Below are 21,992 nucleotides of genomic sequence, written 5' to 3' on the forward strand. Positions count from 1 at the left end.
ATGTAAGGGGCTCAGCAGGGGCGTTTCTAGGATGAAAGAAGGGGGGGGGCTTAGCCCCTAAGGCCAAATTTTTGTTTTGGGCTCATTTGGGGCTGCGGATATCCATTGTTTCAGACAGTTCATAGATTGGTTAAATCAGAAAGAGTGTGATTTTTCTCTGTATCTTTGCTTGCATTCATTCAGTATAAGATAACAGAAGAGACAGAATTTCATGGTCGTTGTGAAATTTGACAACACAAATATGAACTTTTCTCAAATAGAGTGAAATCATTTTCCTGCTTGTAAAGGAAAGACGGATATACTAGTTTTCATATCCGCGTCACTCCCAAATCCTAATTCTTAAAGGGACCACACACAATGGATGGAGAATGGACCTGCCAGTGTCAACTTCTGAGTTGTTTATTTGTTGTATTATGAGCAGAAGGGAATAATAGGCACTGATATTATGTTTTAAAATACTAGAGATAGATATCTAGTAATCCTGCTGTCTTGATGAGAGACGTTACTTGGCAGAGTGAGAAAGCCAGCGCAGCAGCGATGCAGACTCCCCAAGGTCCTAGTGCCTGGTCTTTTATTGTTAAGTATGATGAGAGGCTATTGGATGTACTTTGAAAGGGGAGTTTAATTTAAAAAAAAAAAAAAAAAAATATCCCAATAATTATTTGGGGGGGCTGAAGAACATTTTAGGGGGTCGTCAGCGACGCCCCTGGGGTGCAGTATGGTGTGAGGATCCAATTGCACGACGCGGAGACACAAGTAGGTGCAGTTAACAAACTTTACTGTTAGGTATCGTACACGTTAAGGCAGTCCAAACACGAGTACGTAAATCCAAAAGGAGGCAGGCAGCGGCAGAGTTTGTAATCCGTAAATCCAACAGGGAGCAGGCAGCGGCAGAGTTTGTAATAATTACAGTCCAAGGTCGGTACACGGGCAGGCAATCGATGAAGGTGCAGAGTATCCGGCAGGGAAAAGGCAGAGACGTAATTCATTAAGCAGGCAGTGATCGGCAACAAGAGAGCTATCAGAGGTAATTGCTGGAACGCTAGGAACATGAAGAAACAAACACGAACTGGCAACACGACACATGAACACACAGACTAAATACACTGGGTAATGAGGAACAGGTGCAAACAATCAACAAAGTGGAACACACACGAGGGAGGGAGTGAGGAATCTGAAACGAGAGGAGAGGTGAGTAAACAATAACAACACAGAACAGAAGAATAAATTATAAATATCAAGCCCACTTAACTTAATAATCATGACTGGACATAACAGTATCCCCTCCCCTAGGGACGGCACCGGACGTCCCAGGCTGGTCAGGAGGTAGGCGGTGGAAGTCTCGAATGAGGTCCGGGTCAACAATGTTCTTTGTAGACACCCATTTCCTCTCTTCGGGACCGTACCCCTTCCAGTCTACCAAGTATTGGTGACCGCGACGGCGAACTGCCAAGAGCCGTTTGACCGTGTACACCGGACCTCCATCGACGATCCTGGGAGGAGAAGGGGCTTGGTGGTAGGAACCAACGGGCTCTCCAATGCAGGCTTGATCAGGGATGCACCCTCATAGAACTGGGCAGCTGGAGTCGCACTGCAGCAGGGTTGATAATCCTGGAGATGGGACACAGACCAATAAACCGGGGAGCCAACTTGCGGGACTCCACACGTAGGGGAATGTCACGAGTTGACAGCCAAACTATTGCCCGGTTGGTACGTGGGTGCAAGGGTCCGTCGTCGGTCGGCCGCCCTTTTTGCATGGACAGAGCCTCTTAGAAGGACCTCCCGGACCCCACTCCAGATCCGACGGCACCGATGGACGAACCTCTGGGCAGAGGGGACATTGACCCCCTCCTCTAAGTCGGGGAGCAGTGGAGGTTGGTAGCGATAGGCACACTGAAATGGAGAAAGGGCAGTAGATGCACTGGGTAATGTGTTGTGTGCATACTCTACCCAGATGAGATGATTACTCCAGGTGGCCGGGTTTTGGGAGACCAGGCATCGTAGTCCGGTCTCCAACTCCTGGTTCATCCGCTCCGCCTGGCCGTTGGACTGGGGATGGTATCCGGAGGAGAGACTGACTGTGGCACCGAGGAGGGAACAGAACGCCTTCCAGAATTGTGAAACAAACTGTGTCTGACACCACATCCTTCGGGAACCCATGGATGCGAAAAACATGTAACAGGACAGCCTCTGCAGTTTCTTTGGCCGAAGGCAGCTTGGGCAAGGGAATAAAATGAACCATCTTCGAGAATCTATCAACAACTGTTAAAATAGTGGTGTTACTTTTAGAAGGAGGCAACCCGGTAACAAAGTCCAGAGTTATGTCAGACCAGGGGCGATGGGGCACAGGAAGTGGCTGCAGGAGACCAGAGGGTGGACATTGCGAACTCTTGTTCCGAGCGCAAACAGGACAGGCAGTCACGTATTCCCTGACCTCTATCTCCATCGATTGCCACCAGAAGCATTGTCTGACCACAAATAGAGTCCGCAGTATCCCAGGGTGACAAGAAACCCGAGAGGTATGAGCCCAATGGATGACCTGGGAACGAAGTAGAATCGACACAAACAACTGGTTCGGGGGACAGCCGACCTTACAATTAACATTTGCCTGACTGACCCTTTGTTCAATATCCCAGGTAACGGCCCCTATCACACAGGATGGAGGCAAGACATTAGAGGGAGACGTGGCGGGACAGCAGGCGGAGTAACAGCGGGAAGTGAAGCTGGAGCTGGAGCTGGAATTGGAGCTGGAACAGCACTCGGAGCGGTGAAGGTGTCCAGCCGATCCATGAGCCTTTGGAACTGATTAGTCAGAAAACTATCCTGACTTTGAATGTTCTCCTGGCGTTCCGACATCCCTTGCATCTCGAGGTGAACCGCTTTAAATTGTTCCTCCATCTGCTGCAGTAATGGTGCCGGCAGGACAGTGCGCCCGGAACCGGAGTCGGCTGAATCCATCTTATGGGTGCAGTATTGTGTGAGGATCCAATTGCACGACTCAGAGACACAAGTAGGTGCAGTTAACAAACTTTACTGTTAGGTATCGGTACAGGTTAAGGCAGTCCAAACACGAGTACGTAAATCCAACAAAAGGCAGGCAGCGGCAGAGTTTGTAATAATTATGGTCCAAGGTCGGTACACAGGCAGGCAATCGATGAAGGTGCAGAGTATCCGGCACGAAAAGGCAGGGACGTAATTCGTTAATCAGGCAGTGATCGGCAACAAGAGCGCTATCAGAGGTAATTGCTGGAACGCTAGGAACATGAAGAAACAAAGACGAACTGGCAACACGACACAGGAACACACAGACTAAATACACTGGGTAATGAGGAACAGGTGCAAACAATCGGGGAGGAGCTGATAATCAACAAAGTGGAACACACACGAGGGAGGGAGTGAGGAATCTGAAACGAGAGGAGAGGTACTAATAATCGGGACTGGACATAACAATGAAGTGTTGTTAAAAGTGCTTGAAAAAAGAAACGTTTAATAAGGTCATTATTTGTATCATATTTTTTTCAAAAATGTTGGTTGATATGTGAGAGGAACTCTTAGTTAACTTGTAGTTCACTCTATGTGGATTAGGCTGTCACTTAAGGAGCTGCCCAGTGCTGTGATGGTGTCCTGTAGGGAGTGGGACTGGTTAATTATTAGAGAAGACGGCTTCGGGGTATCCCAGGACCGAGCTGGCCCTCCTAATCAGTCTATCCAGTCTCTTCCTCTCAGCTGTTGAAATGCTGCTGCCCCAGCAAACTACTCCAAAAATGATGGCCGATGCCACTACATCCATCCTATTGGTTAGAGAATTTATAATCCTCATGACGATAGACGGGAGGACAGGTCTTTAGCTCCTCCTCCTTGCAAGACCTGTCTCCTACTCCACAGCTTGTGGGGGACGTTGGCCCGCTCCTTTGGCTGCATCCCTGTGTTACAGAGTGCTAACAGCCAATCCCCTTTAGTGTGACGTGACACTGGACAGGATTCACACCCTTAACCTCAATCTAATATTCAATGTTTTCACGGTAGGTTCTTTCAGATTCCCATACACAGGACACAGAGCCTTTAGTCTAAGAACTTTATATTCCTTGCACAAAATCAGATGCACACGTTCCCTGTCTGTGCTCCCGTTCTGCCTGGCTGACTTAATGCTCCCTGAATCTTGTCATATAGCTGTGATCTCCGCAGAGATGGCTGTCTCTTCCTCTGTGTGTCTCAGTCCAGCTGCTACTGTATTTAAATTAGAGGGCATTAAGACAGCTCAATCCAGCTGTCCCAGTAAACTCACGTGGCACTGTTCCTGTGGAACCAGCTCTGCATCGCCTATCTCTCTACCGCTTATTGCCCGAACCACGCCCACCTCTATGTTCACTTTCAGTCAGTTTGAGGGGGCAGCACTATTAAATGAGACCGGTCCCTGGATGTTTTAGATGTCTATTGTCCTCCCACAACTTGAAATATCAGTCCATATTCATGCCTGCTTAAGCGATGCGGTGCGTGCAGCAGGCAGGAACAGGAGCGGGCCCCGACCGGGCCAGCAGACACTCCACCAGCGCCGTCTTCCTCTCCGCCTGCCTCTGGAAAGCCTCCAGCCACCATCTGTTTGCAGCTGCTTGCTCCCTGTACATGGTCATGTACTCCAACGCTAATCGTACCAGTGCAATCTCTGCCTACAGGTCCTCATCTCTTGCTGTTATTCTTTAACATGAAGATAAAAACTGTTAACTTAAGTTGAAAACTATTTTGGCTGTGACGTCCCTCCTCGGCAGCTCTTCTGCCTTTTAACAGCCCTCACCGTCGCTGATTGATCCTCTTGTACAGGGGAAGGTGCTCTCCCGGCCACCTCAATGCCAACACATGGATTTTAGTGTTTAACTCATGGAGAAGAAGAAGGCATTAAGATCAGTGGTAGGAGGGTAGGAATGAGGGGATATTAACATAAGCCAGTGAACAGAGAAGGAACTATGTGGCCTATATGAGGAAGCTGGAGGAGAGGGAGAAAAGGGTGCAACGTTGACTCCCCACGTAAGGACCTGAAAATACCCATATTTCAGCACATATTTCATCTCAGCTCATATCTACTGGATGACCCTGTGTTATGGATGACATCTTGCCCTGTCCCTCTGCTGAAGTCTCCTGTTTCAGTGTCACCAGTGACCAGCAACCAGTTTGGTTGAACAGAAACAGGATGAAAACATTTGAACAACGGTTCCTTGATTCAAGTCTCCTGCCAGTTTGCCTTCCAACCAGACGTCAAAGTGGACGATTCAATCATACTACCTTACCTACAGGCCAGGGGCCACATTCTCCACCACTGTGTCAAACCCAATGATGAGCCGTATTGGAGATTTTCCCATCCCTTTTCTATTCACAATGCAGAGATGAAACACACAGAGGTGTTCACTTAATGCCTCAGTTGTTGGATGCATCAGTTGGGGGAGTGTGGCAGAGTACAAGAGGGTGGACTAATTTGAGCTGAACCACCAACATTGGCAAAACAAAGACGCTGGTGGTGGACTTGAGCACATCGAGGACTTATTTTACTCCCCTTCACATATGGTGAAATGTGTTGCAGGGTAACAAATACCTTGGTGTCCACTGGACCAGGAACTCTGCTGCTCGCTACAGAAAAGAAGGCCAGAGTTAACTGGAGGCAGGAGTCCTTCAACATCTGTGGAATTATTCTTTGGATAACTTAAGGGTCTGTGGTGACCAGCACAATTTCTATACTGTGGTCTGCTGAGACTGTAGCCTGAGGGTAGCTGCCACAAACAGACTAAACAAACTGATTCAAGGTGCTGGATCAGTCAAGAGGGTGGAGCTGGATCCTCTGCATGTTGTTTGGGAGAGGTATATTGTTAGATCTGATAAGCCAGAGAGTGAACTTCTCATGAAAGAAAAACTTCCATCCAGTTATACAATTTCTGCCCTTCCTTTTCTATGTTAATCCATTTTTACAATCTAATCGTTCTATAACTGGTGTGGCCCAGTAACATGGTATTGATATGGTTTGTGGCACACACTCGTTTTATCAGATGCTTGTTATTTTACATTGATCAGACTGATTTATACTCTTTGTTTTAAAGGGGACATATTATGCCCATTTCACCACAGTTGATATGGTTCCTTGGGGTCTTAATGAAATGTCTGTAAAAAAAATTGGTCAAAATACCACAAGGATCATTTAAAACAGCACCCTTTTTACCCTGTCAAAAACAGCCCTCCTCAGATTGACCTGTTTTGAGTGCATTGTTTTCTATTTATAGCCGTAATTCTACCAGGGCGACACACACAAGCTACGATTCCGAGAGCATTGTTCCTCCACTCCGGACCAGAAATGGGATCTCTCCCCCCACCTCCCAGTCCGATGCTTCCCGGCCGGGGTTCCACATGCAATACTGCTGTAAATACGTTCACAAGCAGCCATTCCAGAAAGTGCTGCAACTTTAAACACAAACTAACAGCAAGCTAGCATTAGCTCGCTGCTGCTAATCGTAGCGGGACACACAGGCTGAAGATTTGTACAGATCAAAAATGATCAAGGATGAAAATGAGACATACCCTGCAGACGTGGGGAACCCTGAGCCGGTGAGACGTGTCCGGGTGTCAGGTGTGTGAAGTCAAGCTAGCGTTAGCTCCCTGCTGCTAACTGTAAACAAACACTAACAGGTCCAACAGAAACGAGCCACTGACATGGAGCCAGCAGCCCGACGACATCACCTAGCGAGCCCGAGCTGAGGAGGGGGCTTTGGCTTGTGATTTACCCCGACCGCAGGCTCTGCTTCTCGGCCAGATCTCCGGTGCTTCCCGGGTGGGCTGCCACATGCAATACTGCTGTAAAACGTGCACAAGCAGGCATTCCAGAAAGTGCTGCAACTTTAAACACAAACTAACAGCAAGCTAGTGTTAGCTCCCTGCTGCTAACCGTAAACAAACACCGACACGTCCCCCAGAAGTGAGCCGCTAACATGGAGCCAGCAGCCCGCGGACATCACCCAGCGAGCCCGAGCTGAGGAGGGGGCAGTGGCTCTAACTTACCCCAACCGCAGGCTCTGTTTCCTCCGCCTCTTACTCTGCTCCCCGGCTGGTTAGCGCCCCCCCTCGGCTAGCTCCCCAGCTAACACCCGCCGCCTCGAGTTGAGCAGGGTGCTGTGGCTCGTATTTACCCTGGTCTCCTCCTCCGCCAGATCTCCGCCTCCGGGGGGGGGGGGGGGGGGGGGGGCTATTGCCATGTAGACCGACTGTGACGTCAATTCTGGTCGTATTCCCATTCAACGCACTCTATCGTATAGCTTCTGACATAGAAGAACCACAACAAATCGCGGGAGTTGTTTTTTTACATAGTTTTTGGGACGGTAGACATGCCAGATACCCAAATTAACGTGTAGAAGCACTACAAAAGTGGAATTTTCATAATATGTCCCCTTTAAATGTTTCAGTGTATGAGATTCAGTGGCATCTACTGGTGAAGTTGCATACTACAACCAAGTTAAATGCCCCACACTCACACTCTTTCCAGTATGGAGGAGAACCTGCAGTGGCATTCAGATAACATAAAAATGTGATTTGTCCTTTCTTGACTATTGTAGAAACATAAAAATGTGATTTGTCCTTTCTTGACTATTGTAGAAACATAGTATTGCAACATACAGGACACTGTGGAAGAGGACTCACTCTCTCAATTGGATGTACACTAATGAAAACATAATTTAAAATATGATATCTAATATCTGCCAATAGATCTGCCTAAATCCACACTGAACCTTTTAGTCTATCCTGTCTTCTCTACCTTTCCCTTACCTTAAATATCCCAAGAAAATAAAAATAAACCAAATACGAAGATTCATGGATACCTTGGTAAGCAGGTTTATTTACCATTGCAGGCGCGCAGAGAATCACCTTTGTTCCTCTTCATCCATTATTCATGATTCCACTGTTCGGCGATTGCATTTGGATTATGAATTGGCCACAGTATTCCCTCAAGTTTATGGCTTAAGCAGACTCATAAAACGAGCTGTTTATTCTTTGTTTTCATTTCTCTAATTTATTTAGATGGTTACTTTTTTTTTTACATTTAATCTCCATTTTAGCTTACAGAAAAAATGCAAATGACTGAAGCTGAATTTATTTTATTGCTCCAATAAATTTAGGACATTGCAAATGCAGTTTCCAAGCATAATTATGTTCAGGGGAAAAAATGCCGGTGGCTTGCAGCCATGGCAGCTTAATTGTTTAAGCTCAGTGCTCATTTGGAGGAACAGTAACTTTCATAAAATGTGGAAAAATGAATCAACCCTCCACTTGTCTATAAAGGTCTTGCACTATCACCACACCTCCTGACTTAAACACAAAGAGAGAAACACTTCTGCTGTGAGAAGTCAGGATGTATTCTTGCAGGCTGAAAAACTGAAATCCTTCAGCAGCAGTAAATACCTTCAATAGTTTTGCTGTGTGCTGTTTGTTTATACCATGAGCATGACCTTAAGAGAGTCTCATGATTGACTAAGTAAAGCTCACTGACTTATCACTGCACACATGGAAGTTATTTAGCTCTGCAGAGTTGATCAGTGCTGCTGTGCAGTTGTAAAAAAGACAGATTTAGGGCTGGCAGTGACAGTAGTGTGGTGGTCTCCATTAGTCAGTTTTCGCAAAACAGTGAGAGGCATTTACCACAAGCAGTGAGGAGAGACTTGCACTGAAATCCCTCTCATAAAATAGCATGTCTCTCCTCAAATTAATGCTGCTAAATAAAAAGTGTATTTATCGTTTTGTACTGACGTGCATAACAAGCTGAAGGATTTGGCAATTTGGGGAAAGAATTTCACTAATTGGGAAATTTTTTCTGGATTATTTGAATGCATTCAATACAGCTTAAATATTTAAGATGATTTGTGGTTATGGATCCTGCACAGGTAGCTGCCAAAGGCGTGCCTCTGTCTAGTCTACAGGACTACTCAGGTTTACACTGAAGTTGGGGAAAGTGAAGACAACCTGTAGTGTGTTGATAAGAGGCCCTGACCCTAACCCACACACTTGACAATTAACACATTTGTGTGAGACAGTGAGACAGATAGAATTCTAAAGGATTGTGTAAGGAAAGTTAGACTTAGAAATGTCAGAAAATGAGGTGGAGACGGGTTGGACAGCAGGGCTGGAAGGTGAAAGCTCAGAGGAGAACATATCACCTTTCAAGGGGCCTGAGCAGGGACGACATGATGACTCTCACTGTCTATTATGGATAAGTAATAATGTGTAAGCATGTGGTTTTGAAGTATTATGGAAGAAATTTAAATGAATTTGAACAAAAAATTCATCAAGTTTTAATATGTCAAGTTAACATTCAACCCACATACACTCCTGATCAAAATCTTAAGACCAGTTAAAAAATTTCATGAATTTGCATTTTGCACTGTTGGATCTTAGGAAGGTTCTAAGTAGAGCTTCAAAATGCAAAAAGAAGAAATGGGAACAAGAGACCAAAAGTTGTGAGCAGGCAATTTATTGAAAACAACAATTTAACTCTAATAGGCTGTTCATCAGCTGATCAAAAGTTTAAGACCACAGCCTTTAAAAGCCAAAGTCTGTGCAAAAATTTGGATTCCATGTAATTTCCTGTCAAGTAATCACACTGTGAAGATCTCTTGATGGCAAAGGCAAAAAAGCTCACCGTCTTTGAACGTGGTAGGATTGTTGAACTGCATAAACAAGGCCTCTCACAAGGTGCCATCGCTGCTGAGGTTGGACGCAGTAAGACAGTCATTTTGCATTTCTTAAAAGATCCTCAGGGTTATGGAACAAAAAAATCAAGTGGTAGACCCAAAAAAATCTCACCGGTGCTGAGCCGGAGGATCCGAATGGTTGTCCGTCAAGACACGGGACGATCCTCGTCCCAAATTAAGGCCATTACTGGTGCTGACTGCAGCCCAATAACCATCAGACGGCATCTGCGAAGGAAGTTTTATTTTCTGACGAGAAAAAATGTAACCTTGATGGTCCTGATGGCTTCCAACGTTACTGGCATGACAAGGAGATGCCACCTGAGATGTTTTCTACGCGTCACAGTGGAGGGGGCGCCATCATGATCTGGGGGGCTTTTTCCTTCAATGGAACAATGGAGCTCCAGGTTGTGCAGGGGCGTCAAACAGCAGCTGGCTATGTGGAGATGTTGCAGCGGGCATCCCTCATGACTGAGGGCCCTCATCTGTGTGGTAACGACTGGGTTTTTCAGCAGGACAACGCTCCAATTCACAATGCCCGTCTGACCAAGACTTTTTTCCAGGAGAATAACATCACTCTTTTGGACCATCCTGCGTGTTACCCTGATCTTAATCCAATTGAGAACATTTGGGGATGGATGGCAAGGGAAGTTTACAAAAATGGACTTCAGTTCCAGACAGTGGATGCCCTTCGTGAAGCCATCTTCACCACTTGGCGCAACATTCGCATTAGCCTTTTGGAAACACTTGCATCAAGCATGCCAAAACAAATTTTTGAAGTGATCAACAATAATGGTGGAGCTACTCATTACTGAGTCAGTTTTTGACACTTTAATTTCGTTTTTTTTTTTTTTTTTTTAGCTGTGGTCTTAAACTTTTGATCAGCTGATGAACAGCCTACTTCAGTAAAATTGCCTGCTCACAATTTTTGGGCTCTTGTTCCCATTTCTTCTTTTTGCATTTTGAAACTCTACTTAGAACCTTCCTAAGATTCAACAGTGCAAAATGCAAATTCATGCAATTTTTTAACTGGTCTTAAGATTTTGATCAGGAGTGTATGTCCATGAGCAGCATAATTAGTAGCAGGATGAGATGGAAATCCTCGCCTGGCTCCATTTAGAAGATCAGACGACGTTTGGACTGACTTCTTTCTTGAGGAAACTCAGTTAGATGGCAGTGATGATTATATGATTATTTTGAGATTGTGGCACCATATTAAATCTATGTCCTCACAACTCGTCAAAGATATCTTTGTTCAGAATTTGAGTATTTTCTTAGACAGTAATAGACACCTTGACAGACTCTGTGATGTCTCTCGATGTTGATGTTGGCATCCAGTCATTTCAGAACTTTGGTTAAGGGCCAAAATGTAAGTATATTCATGTCTGGAATTAAAACAGCATTGTATTGAAGGCGACAACTCATTTAGAGACCAAGTCTGACAAGAGGCGCAGTTTACATTACACTGGGCTACACAGTGGTAAATGTGCAAGTCAGTAATAGTCATCAAAGATTGCTCAATGACTGTGGCAACTTTCTTGCCATTTATATGTTTTAGATAGATGTTTTAGGTCTCACTCCCCCGTTGTTTTACCACATTATCGCCTAGCCGACACTTTGACCCAGCAATCACAGGAAGCAATAAGAGGCACTCCTTACAACCTCTGTTTCTCATAGCAAGAGCGGGGAAAGCTTTGGGTGTAAGCTCATCCTCAAGCTCACAGCAGAAGTATCTTGGTGACGGTGGTTGTACCTGACACAGCATCGAGGGTCGACCAATCACATTGGAGTAAAATAAACATTTAGCAATACCAATTCACTGTAAATAAAAGAGTGTCCGGTGGAAAATCTCCAACAACCAATCAAGGAGCAGCCTCAGGTCTTACATTCACTCTTACCACCCACACCAGGAAGTATATGTATTTAGACAATTTTAGTCAATTTACATAGAATGCTCACATGTGCATTGTACAAGTTTCTAATATCTACTTAAATCATCAAATCAAATTATGTTTTACATTTTGAAATTAACTTTTTAATCAGGATGTTGGAGGGGGTGTATTAACAAGACGCCACAGGTCATCACAGCGATTAGCACACAGACATACACTGACCCAGTCCAAACACTGCCACTGTAATCTTTAATATGTTTAAGCCTGTTTAAAAAAAATTTCACACAACTGGCAACAGCATATCAGACTTTGTAACCACGATGTGATACTTATTTTCATTCCCTTCTGCCACACTATCAGCTCAATAACTTGTAGTGGTAATGAAATGAAGGGGACGGCGTGGCCTAGGGGGTAGAGTGGGCGCTCTCTTGAGAGGCCGTGGACTAGTGGCAGAAACTTGGACTATGGGCAGAAAAGGTCTCTGTTTCGTCTCTGGTTCAACTCCACGGAGAAACAACAAAAAGACGAACCTGGATTGATCTGTCCAAAAATCCAAGAGGATTCTCCCTACCCTGTCTAGTGCCCCTGAGCAAGGCACCTTACTCCCCCAACACCTGCTCCCCGGGCTTCGTACATGGTCTGTGTGTCCTGCACCAGATGGGTTAAAAGCAGAGGTTAAATTTCTCTGTGTGCATGAGTGTGCATGAGTGTGCCTGTGCCTGTGCATGTCTGTGCATGTGTTTGGGACAAATAAATGCATCTTAATCCCCACTCTTCCCCATCTGCGTGCCGAAGTGTCCTTGGCAAGATGCCCCTCATAAATGTTAAGTGTACTTAAAATGTAAGTCGCTTTGGACATAAGCGTCAGCTAAATGACATGTAATGTAATGTAAAAGTCAGTTAAAACAGAACAGACATTCAGTCAATCCCACTTCCTGATGGTTTGGGGATTAGGATGGAGAACCCTTCTTGTCAATTCTTCACTCAGTTATGCACAAGTTTCCTCTAATTTACAACCATTCTGTATTTTGTGCTATGTTTTATGTTTAAATGAAATCTTTCTTTACTTCTGTCCAACTGCAGCTCATAAGACAGTTCTGGAGGTGCCAATGGGAAGCCGCTTTCTCAGACTCAGTGCCAAAGGACCTGATGTGATATGTGAGTGTCAACACTGCTCCTTTATGTTTAATTCCCTCTGTTGAGTTAACCAGTGTGTTGCAACAGTTTACACCAACCAAGTTTCAAGGCATTTAATATTGGTCGAGAAGCAAAATTATATTGACCAAAAACAAAGTTATAGTGTTACTATTTGGCCAAGATGGGCTGAAGAGTCTGACAAATGTCTCTTGTGTGACGAGCTGGCTTTTAGACACAAGGTTTGGAACACACAGCTGTCCTCAGTAAGCTCACCATTGATTCGCCCTCACCCGTTCTGCAACTGGAGTAGAGGTTGACATTGATCTATCTTCCCTTAGTGTACAGACACTGCGTATTTCATCAAACAGTTCACTGGTACATCAAGTTCATAGTACACAAAAATGTCTTATTATTACACTCAAGGTAAACATTCCGAGTAGAGCATAATGCTGATTCAGGCAATTTTAACTAAACTCACTAAGCATATTCAGGTCAAATAGTTAGATCTGAAGATTTCCATTACACTATTCAAAACATTGTGCTTCACAGCTGGCCTTTCCACAGGAGTGATTTTGGTCAAATAGCTGCCGTCCAACTATTTTCACCCAGGTACAAATACAAACTCTAGTACTTTATGTAGGTGTCTAATGTATTAGTGATAAATGCTTTTAATTTTGTAACTTCAACAGAAAAACACTGTTCAGCCAAGGCACTGCATCAGAGCAGGTTGATGCTTTTAGAACGTCCAAACCTCATGACATAAACACACAGGGCATTCTCGACGACTACAGGAATGTTTCATCAGGAGAGCACAGCTGTTTCAAGCCGTGTCTCAGGACAGACTGTGCGCTTGCTAATCTCTCCACTGAAAACAAAGTTGCATCCAAGATGAATTTCACATTTCATTTAGTCCATGGTAGGTCCATCCCATTGAGTTATGACAGGATGTCTGATTCCACCAAAATGTCACATTTGCTACAAAGGTAAAAATACACTGGACTTTATTCTTATAGGCTATTCATGTTTTTGTCATTCTTACTCTTAAGACTGTGGTCAAGTGCCTTGAGATAATGTATGCCATGATTTTGGGCTATGCAAATAAAATAGAATTCACTTCAATTAGGGTTACGTTGTTTGTCCATATGCAAGTGTAATGGAAATTTACTTGATAACTTAATAACTTTCCATCTAGGGTACAGTTCAACATACACTTTATGGTGCACCCACTGTTTAGCATGTGATTCCATTGTCTATTCATGTCTTGCAGAAGTTGATCTTGAGATCGCCTGAATTCCACAGTGACATTTTGCTCTAATCTGGTTTAACTGTGTCTGTCCTTTGTTTGAGGAACTCAGCTGACTGACACAACACCCTAACATAGTCACACCTTTAGAGAAGATAAGTTCCAGACACAGAACAATACACACACACACACACACACACACACACACACACACACACATCCCTCGGTGTGTTTTGGGGTCAGGTGGTAAGCAACACAGAGAAACTTCAATATGAGCACAGACACTGCAGTTTTCATCTCACTTGCAACCTCCACCCTGTGTGATCCTTTCTGCAGAATACTTTTACAAATAAACCACAAAGACAACTTATCACAGAACCTCCAATGCCACATTCTGTAGCTCAGTTGGTAATGGAGCAACGATGTTTTAGGCAGGCAGAAAGTTTGAGTTTGAATCTGAGCTATGGTAAACTCACCCAAGCTTGATTTGCATGAATATAATTTATTTAAATATAATTTTTTTAATGGGGAGAACTGACCCAGACAGACCTTTATGGGAAATGTAAGCCACATCGAACAGAAGCATCAAGCATCTGTTGCAAAGTGTATCAGAGAGCAGGACTGTGTGCTGGCAGATATTCTTAGCTTGAATTCAAAAGCTTAACTACTTTACTTATAAATCAGGGTGAGTCATCCTGTTTTTGGAACTATTAATCTCACACAGCGTCCAACTGTCGTTTTAATGAATGATATTCATAACCATCATTGTTGTAAACTGTTGTTGCAAACAACGTGATTAACTACATGACCTCCTGCCCAGCACTAAACAGGACTAACTATGGATGTATCAAATTATTCATAATACAGGTGTGAAGGTGACCTTAGTTTATCAATAAATTATTTTAATCAATGGGATGGATATGGATTGGAAAATGGGGTCATGATGAATGTTTTGTTAAAGCACTCCATTTTCTGGATATGAAACAAACAAAAAGCTCCAACTTGGCATGAACCCTGTGATTTACTTGTCCAGAGCAGTTTGAGTATTTGTTCGTCCTTTGGGGTTTCCTGACCTGTTTTATTTTCAGCTGTTCAGACCAACAGCCCGCTATGAACCAAGCACATGTATACAAGTTAATATACTTCCTACACGTGGCCGAGAACTGCTGGATTTACTGGATGTGTTCTTTGTCAGATGGTTCAGAATTGAGGAGTTAATTACTCTAACAGATCATTCATCAACTACAGGAGATGACTGTGGTGGACAGGGAACACTGGAGCTGAAGAGAGGGAGAGACCATAGTAAAAGAGAGGAAATCAAGCATTCGACTTGGCTAACTCAAGTCCTCCAAGTTCATGAACTCTTGAAATCAAATATTATCCATCTACTCGTCATTTCTAATTATTTACTGGCTTTTTTATGAATAATCCAAATGGGTCACATGTATTAAAATTAAGTATCAAAAGCAAGTTGGCATATATACCACATGTAAACATAATGTGGCACTGCGCCAGGAATGTAGGGCCACAGGGACTGCAATGAATGCAGCAGTACATCCAATTAGTGTGCTTTTCTTGCAAACTCTCAGTTAAGTCAACTCTAAGGAAGGCAGTTCTTTGCAATTTTCAATATACAATCCCCTATTGATTCACAGTGTGAATCATCCTCATCAGATGTTTGGAACTGTGGCAGCGCATATATAAATCTTTTATTTTGAAAAATGAAACTAAATGTTGTGTCATTATCTCCTAAGGGCCAATGAGAATGAGATTAAGAACATACAAAGGTACAGTAGATGATAGGATGTTCCGAGTTACCATTGAAGTCAATTGAAAACTGGGCATCCCTTTATAGATGTCAACAGCAATCACAGATATAAGTTATAGAGTTCAAATGAATTTCGTTCTGAGGGTGGCTGCATTTCAAGATTAGGAGAGAAGCTCAGACATTTGAAAGGAGGAGAGCTGCCCAGTGAAATGAGTCAGTTTGGTGGTTGGGCCATCTGACAGGACACCAGAGCCGCCTTGCTGCCCCCACAGCACAAGAATGACCAACATTAAGTGGATAGATTGAACATAACATACTCATATTGTTTTCTCACATTTACATTAATAACATTAAATAATGCTAAGGCCTTTTTCTGTTTACTCAATATTACTATTTCGTCTAAGTGAAATTGTGATGTTATGATTGAAAGTGTAAAGTGATAAATATCCCACTTGCTGTGTCTCTCCCTCAGCCATCGAAGCCATCTCTCTTGATGGAAGGAATGAGGAGACCAGTCTGATGTCCACAGGCTCTTACGTGATAGGAAACACCTCCTTGGATTTTCAAAGAGGGACAGAAAGGCAGACACTCAGGACACATGGTCCACTCAATGCTGATTACTTTATCAAGGTGAAAAATCGGAAATTTAAGGGGGGGTTGATCATCCACTTATCTTCTATACTCTTGTAACTTTTATGAGTTAATTCTGTCTTCTCTTCTTCTTCGATCGGTTTATTGGCAGGGGGCAACCAACGTCAAGGTGCATTACTGCCATCTGCCATCTATTGTGTCTTCTCTTGTACACTCTAGAGTTGTATAGTCACTTGTAGAGCTTAGCTGTGTTCTACTTTCCTATGATGTTCTAGATAGACTATCATATCCTCTTCTTTACACGACTTAACACAATCTTGTTCTTCACCCGACATGTTGTCCAGATGAAGTACGGAGGCCCCAAGGACACAGTTGTCCAGTTCCTGTTCTACCAGCCCATTAGGTACCAGTGGAGGGAGACTGAATTCTTCCCCTGCTCTGTCACCTGTGGAGGAGGTGAGGGGGCTAGTAGTTGATAATAATTGTAATGTTTCAATGTTTCATGATCGTTTAACATTGTTTCTGTTTGTTAACCTCAGCTGTTAAATGTCCATCTTCACCAGTTTAAAGAGCCTCTGTCCAATATCCTCCCCAGGCTACCAGCTCAACTCTGCAGAGTGCACAGACATCCGATCCAACCAGACGCTGCCTGAGCATCTCTGCAGCAGCTATCCTGAAAACACTAAACCAACACCGAAGCTCAAGGAGTGCAACATGGACCCCTGCAAAGAGGGGTAGACATCATTTTCAGTTTTTTTTTACATTGGTGATATCATAGGGACATTTTATCTATGGCTATTATAAAGATTTCTATTAAACCACCCTGCAATGACTGTAAAAGTCATGACTAACTATGGACATCATTAGACTTTATGATGCAACATTCTACCAAGTGCATATTTCTGTTCTGGTTATTTGCTCATTGATAAACAATATTATAATTCTGCCAAAGTGAGCAAAGACGAGTTTTCATCTGTTGTTCAGTGCTAGATGTTATAATTTCTCCTAAACATATAGATACAAAATGTTAAAAAACAAGAACGCTACTGAATGTGTTTTATTAGCTGCAAGTGAGAAAAGTTAAATCTGATTAAGAAGCACAGTTATACAGATTACAGCAATAAGCACACAGAGTAAGCCATAAAGCATGCACATACTATACAAAAAGACAGTTGTTGACCCTGTGATGAAAACTGATTCAGACTGAAACAAATGTTTCACATTGCATACAATCAAATGAGTCTCAAATGATTAGTTCAACTGTTGGGAATGACATTCATTATTTTGACTTTAAAAGAGGCCCAGTCCTGTTAATGCTCCAGGCTTTTTGACAATGCTGGAAGGACTTTGCTGAGGATCTGATTAGGCAGAGCTCAGAGTTTCAGGCCAAGCCATATCATTACAAGTTCAGATATATAAGACAACATGTAAAACCCTGTTTTTCAGGCCATTAATGAAGGGCTGGATTGATGGAATTGATAAATAAGCTGAATAGCAGAAATTATAAATCGGCACTAAAAAGCATTTTCTTTTGACACCCTTTTATGACTTTATTATGATCATGAAGGCCAAAGCTAAGAAGTTAAGAATCATTCTGAGTGCTCTTACAGTTTCATATATGCCTTCACAGGATTTCCTATATGACCTTGAGGCATGCTGTTCTGACAGCATTCCATAATCTTATAAACTGAGAACTGTGTTCTGTAATATTTTGTATCCTCTAGTGATGAATTCAAAGAGGTGATGCCATATGACCACTTCCAACCTCTGCCTCGGTGAGTAACTCCTCAGTCTCTAATTTTAAAGGTTACTGGAAACTGTTCTTCACACCTTTTTTCTACCGTTTGACATATTTCTAGTTTGGAGAGAGTGTTGGCTGAGGTCTAACACAGGAGGTGAGGGGGCACAAAGTGATTTGTAATTTGTGATTGTAATTACTGGTTGGAATAAGCCCATGATGCATCCTGGAGTAACAAGGGGGAGAAGTAGCAGTAAGAAGTATGTAAATAAGAGTTATTGAGAGTCCTTTCAACATATTTAACTTCCCTCTCTGGGAGGGCTTCTGTGAATCCTCCACACAACATGTCTGGAGGAATTTATTTAAATGTGACACAACAGCCTTCCAAAGTTGGACACCAGAGCGTGTAGTTGAACTCCTCAACTTTAAAACTAAAAACCAGGTTCAACTCTTCCTCACTTTTCTTGAGCACCATAAACACGTGTCTCCTAAAAGACACGACATGTTTGAGGTGTGGAGATCTACTGTAAATGGGGATCATTTTTATGGGGGACATTAATTGTCCATGTCGGGCCAGTTCTTTCTCTATTAGCTCATTCTTCAGGAATGGGGGGACATTAGAAATGAGGACCTTCTTGACCGGATTAGCCAGGGACAACACAGGTGTGAAGGAGCCCTGAATCACCACTCCCCTCTCCAGTAGCTGGTTAGCTTTTTCAATGCTATCCACAAACACAACCACAGCACTGTTCATACGTGAGGCCGACTTCACACTGTCATACCCCACAACCTCACCCACAGCCAGACCGACCTCCTCCACCGAGCAGTCCACAGCCGGACACAGTTTGATGCCGTGTCGCCGTGTTAACTTGTGGAGGCCGGAGCCTCCACCTGCAGCAGCCATGCTGCACAAACACAAACACACAACTAACAACTAAAAACTGCTGCTCATGACAATGTCACTCACACAGAAACAAAAAACACCTCTACTACAAGTGCAGAGGGAAAAGAGCAAAAAAACAGGTAGAACAAACTTTCTCCAGCTCACTCACCACACTCAGTCCCAACATGCACTCAGAGAGAGAGAGAGAGAGAGAGAGAGAGTTAGTTCCCTGATGTGTGTAAATTAGGAGGTGCAAGGCTTTTTTCCAGAAGCCATCTTGACTTTAAGCTCCACTGACAGGTCAAATAACTTTATTATTTCTGCTGTGTACTGTATTGCGCTGAATATGTTTCATTAGTAAATTATATCATATTATGTCAGTGTTTGAATTACACAGTGCCTTTCAGGGGAGCCATATTTTACGGTGGCACCACGTGTCTAATACATGCACACATAGAAGTGTGCATTGTGTTTCTCTATCCCTGGCTGTTCCATGACTTTTCTGTCCTTTCCCTTCTGTCTCATGACCATAACAATGTCAGCCTGTCTGCCCACAGTAATCAGTGCTTTCTAAGGTACTGAAACAAAATACATCATGCAGGTTATTCTGATAAAAACAGGTTCAATGATTTGCATCATAGGGTACAGACCTACGTAACAATCATAAAAAACACAAAATTGTAAATAGGGCTAGGGCCAGTCGTCACAAGCACACGGCTCAACAGGGGATTCCCTGAATCCACACAGATCTATCACACATTAATGGCCACAGCAGGTATAGACAGCATAAGGAGACTAAATGGTAAATGGTCTGTATTTATATAGCACTTTTAGAGTCTTGGTGACCACTCTAAATTCTTTAAAATACAATACAGTTTATTGGCAATCACACACATTCATAGAGTGCATCTATGGGCAGCCCTTTTTGTTCTCTACCCCCTCAGCCACAGCAACCACATAGTGGAGAGAGACATAGGTTCAATGAACCATGTATTGTGAGCCATAAATATTAGAACTAACCAGTACTTGGTTGGTATTTTAGTTTTAAAATCATTTAATGAGAGTTCTGCCCCAATGATAATTTAAAAGTAAAAAATTAAGCACTAAATTATAATATAAGATTCCCTATTATCCACATTAAGACTATAGCAACGTTGTTTTGCTTCAACATGTTATAATTAAGTAATTAAGAACAGAGGCTTGATTTACAGCACTAGGGGAGCGCATACTAGTGCACAGCCAAAACTATGGAAGCCCATTTCCGCCACATTGATGAAGAAAAAAAAAAAATCTATCTCATAATTATGACTTAGCATCTCATTATTATGAGATAGTATCTCATTATTATGACTTAGCATCTCATTATTATGACTTAGCATCTCATAATAATGACTTAGCATCTCATTATTATGAGATAGTATCTCATAATTATGACTTAGCATCTCATAATAATGACTTGGCATCTCATTATTATGAGATAGTATCTTATTATTATGAGATAGTATCTCATTATTATGACTTAGCATCTCATAATAATGAGATAGTATCTCATAATTATGACTTAGCATCTCATTATTATGAGATAGTATCTCATTATTATGACTTAGCATCTCATTATTATGACTTAGCATCTCATAATAATGACTTAGCATCTCATTATTATGAGATAGTATCTTATTATTATGAGATAGTATCTCATTATTATGACTTAGCATCTCATAATAATGACTTAGCATGTCATTATTATGACTTAGCATCTCATAATAATGAGATACTATATCATAATTATGACTTAGCATCTCATTATTATGAGATAGTATCTCATTATTATGACTAAGCATCTCATTATTATGAGATAGTATCTCATAATTATGACTTAGCATCTCATTATTATGAGATAGTATCTCATAATTATGACTTAGCATCTCATTATTATGACTTAGTATCTCATTATTATGAGATAGTATCTCATAATTATGAGTTACTGAGCGAGTCTGTGTGTGTGTGTGTGGCGGGTTGTGTTCGCGTGTGTGGGTGTTGGTGTGTGGGTGTGTGTGTATGCTTGTCTCTGTTCCTCTTCACTAAAACTGATAATCACATGTATTTTTTAAGTTATTATTCGTTCATGACCGATCATGACTCTGGATCGCTCCTTCACTTTTACCCTGACAGAACTGATTGTGCGCGTCACGTTACGTCTCGTGTTGTGAGGAGCGGAGGACTGAGTGCTCACGGTGTTTAATGTGTTTCATGAACTCAAACAAACACAAAGTAAACGTCAGTCCTATACGTGTCCTAATAACTTGTGATTAGTGCTAGGGTTTATTGTTAAAGTGTAAAGTGAGCGCAGGACAGAGGGGAAGTGAGGCGGAAGCAGACTGCGACACGTACAGGACGTACGGACTTTTAATGAGCGTCTGTTCTGATCCTGGAGCAGCGCTGGTTATAATCATACAGCGGCAGCACATCGCTAAGACAATCAATGGAGCAGAAAACATGAATCGATTATTTTATGTCTCTGTATCGATGCATAATCGCCCACTTCCGCGAGTAAGGCGGCCTCCCCGAAGCCGCTCAGCAACGGCTTCTCTGCTCTGTTATGCCCCGCCCACAATCGTATCTCATAATTATGACTTAGTATCTCATAATAATGACTTAGCATCTCATAATAATGAGATACTATCTCATTATTATGAGATGCTATCTCATAATAATGAGATGCTAAGTCATAATTATGAGATACTATCTCATTATAATTAGATATGTTACACAAGCCCATGTGTTGTTTACTCATATGCACCGAAGCAACAGAAGCGAGAGGATAAGACAAAGATTGGCAGATCCAAATGGATACCATTATTGAAGACTACTTCAGACGTGGATTCACAAATCGGGAAATTTTAGTGGTTTTGGAGGAATCACATGATTGCAAACTAAGCCTCCGTACCCTAGAGAGAAAGCTACAAAAGAACCAACTTTGGCGGAGACGGAATAAGACAGATGAAGCTGAGGTAGCATCCTTTATTC

General features: G+C 42.7%; 1 protein-coding gene across 1 annotated transcript in view; it reads left to right on the forward strand.

Moving 5' to 3' along the window:
* Positions 1-21,992, forward strand: part of adamtsl3 (ADAMTS-like 3) — a 202,392-nt gene that overhangs the window by 168,224 nt on the left and 12,176 nt on the right. The window contains exons 8-12 of the mRNA XM_053414931.1: positions 12,689-12,763; positions 16,226-16,383; positions 16,689-16,800; positions 16,940-17,078; positions 18,069-18,119. Coding sequence (XP_053270906.1) covers positions 12,689-12,763; positions 16,226-16,383; positions 16,689-16,800; positions 16,940-17,078; positions 18,069-18,119 — 535 coding nt within the window. The remainder of the gene's footprint in view (positions 1-12,688; positions 12,764-16,225; positions 16,384-16,688; positions 16,801-16,939; positions 17,079-18,068; positions 18,120-21,992) is intronic.

This window comes from Pleuronectes platessa, chromosome 1 (assembly GCF_947347685.1).
Source record: "Pleuronectes platessa chromosome 1, fPlePla1.1, whole genome shotgun sequence".
Lineage (NCBI taxonomy): Eukaryota > Metazoa > Chordata > Actinopteri > Pleuronectiformes > Pleuronectidae > Pleuronectes > Pleuronectes platessa.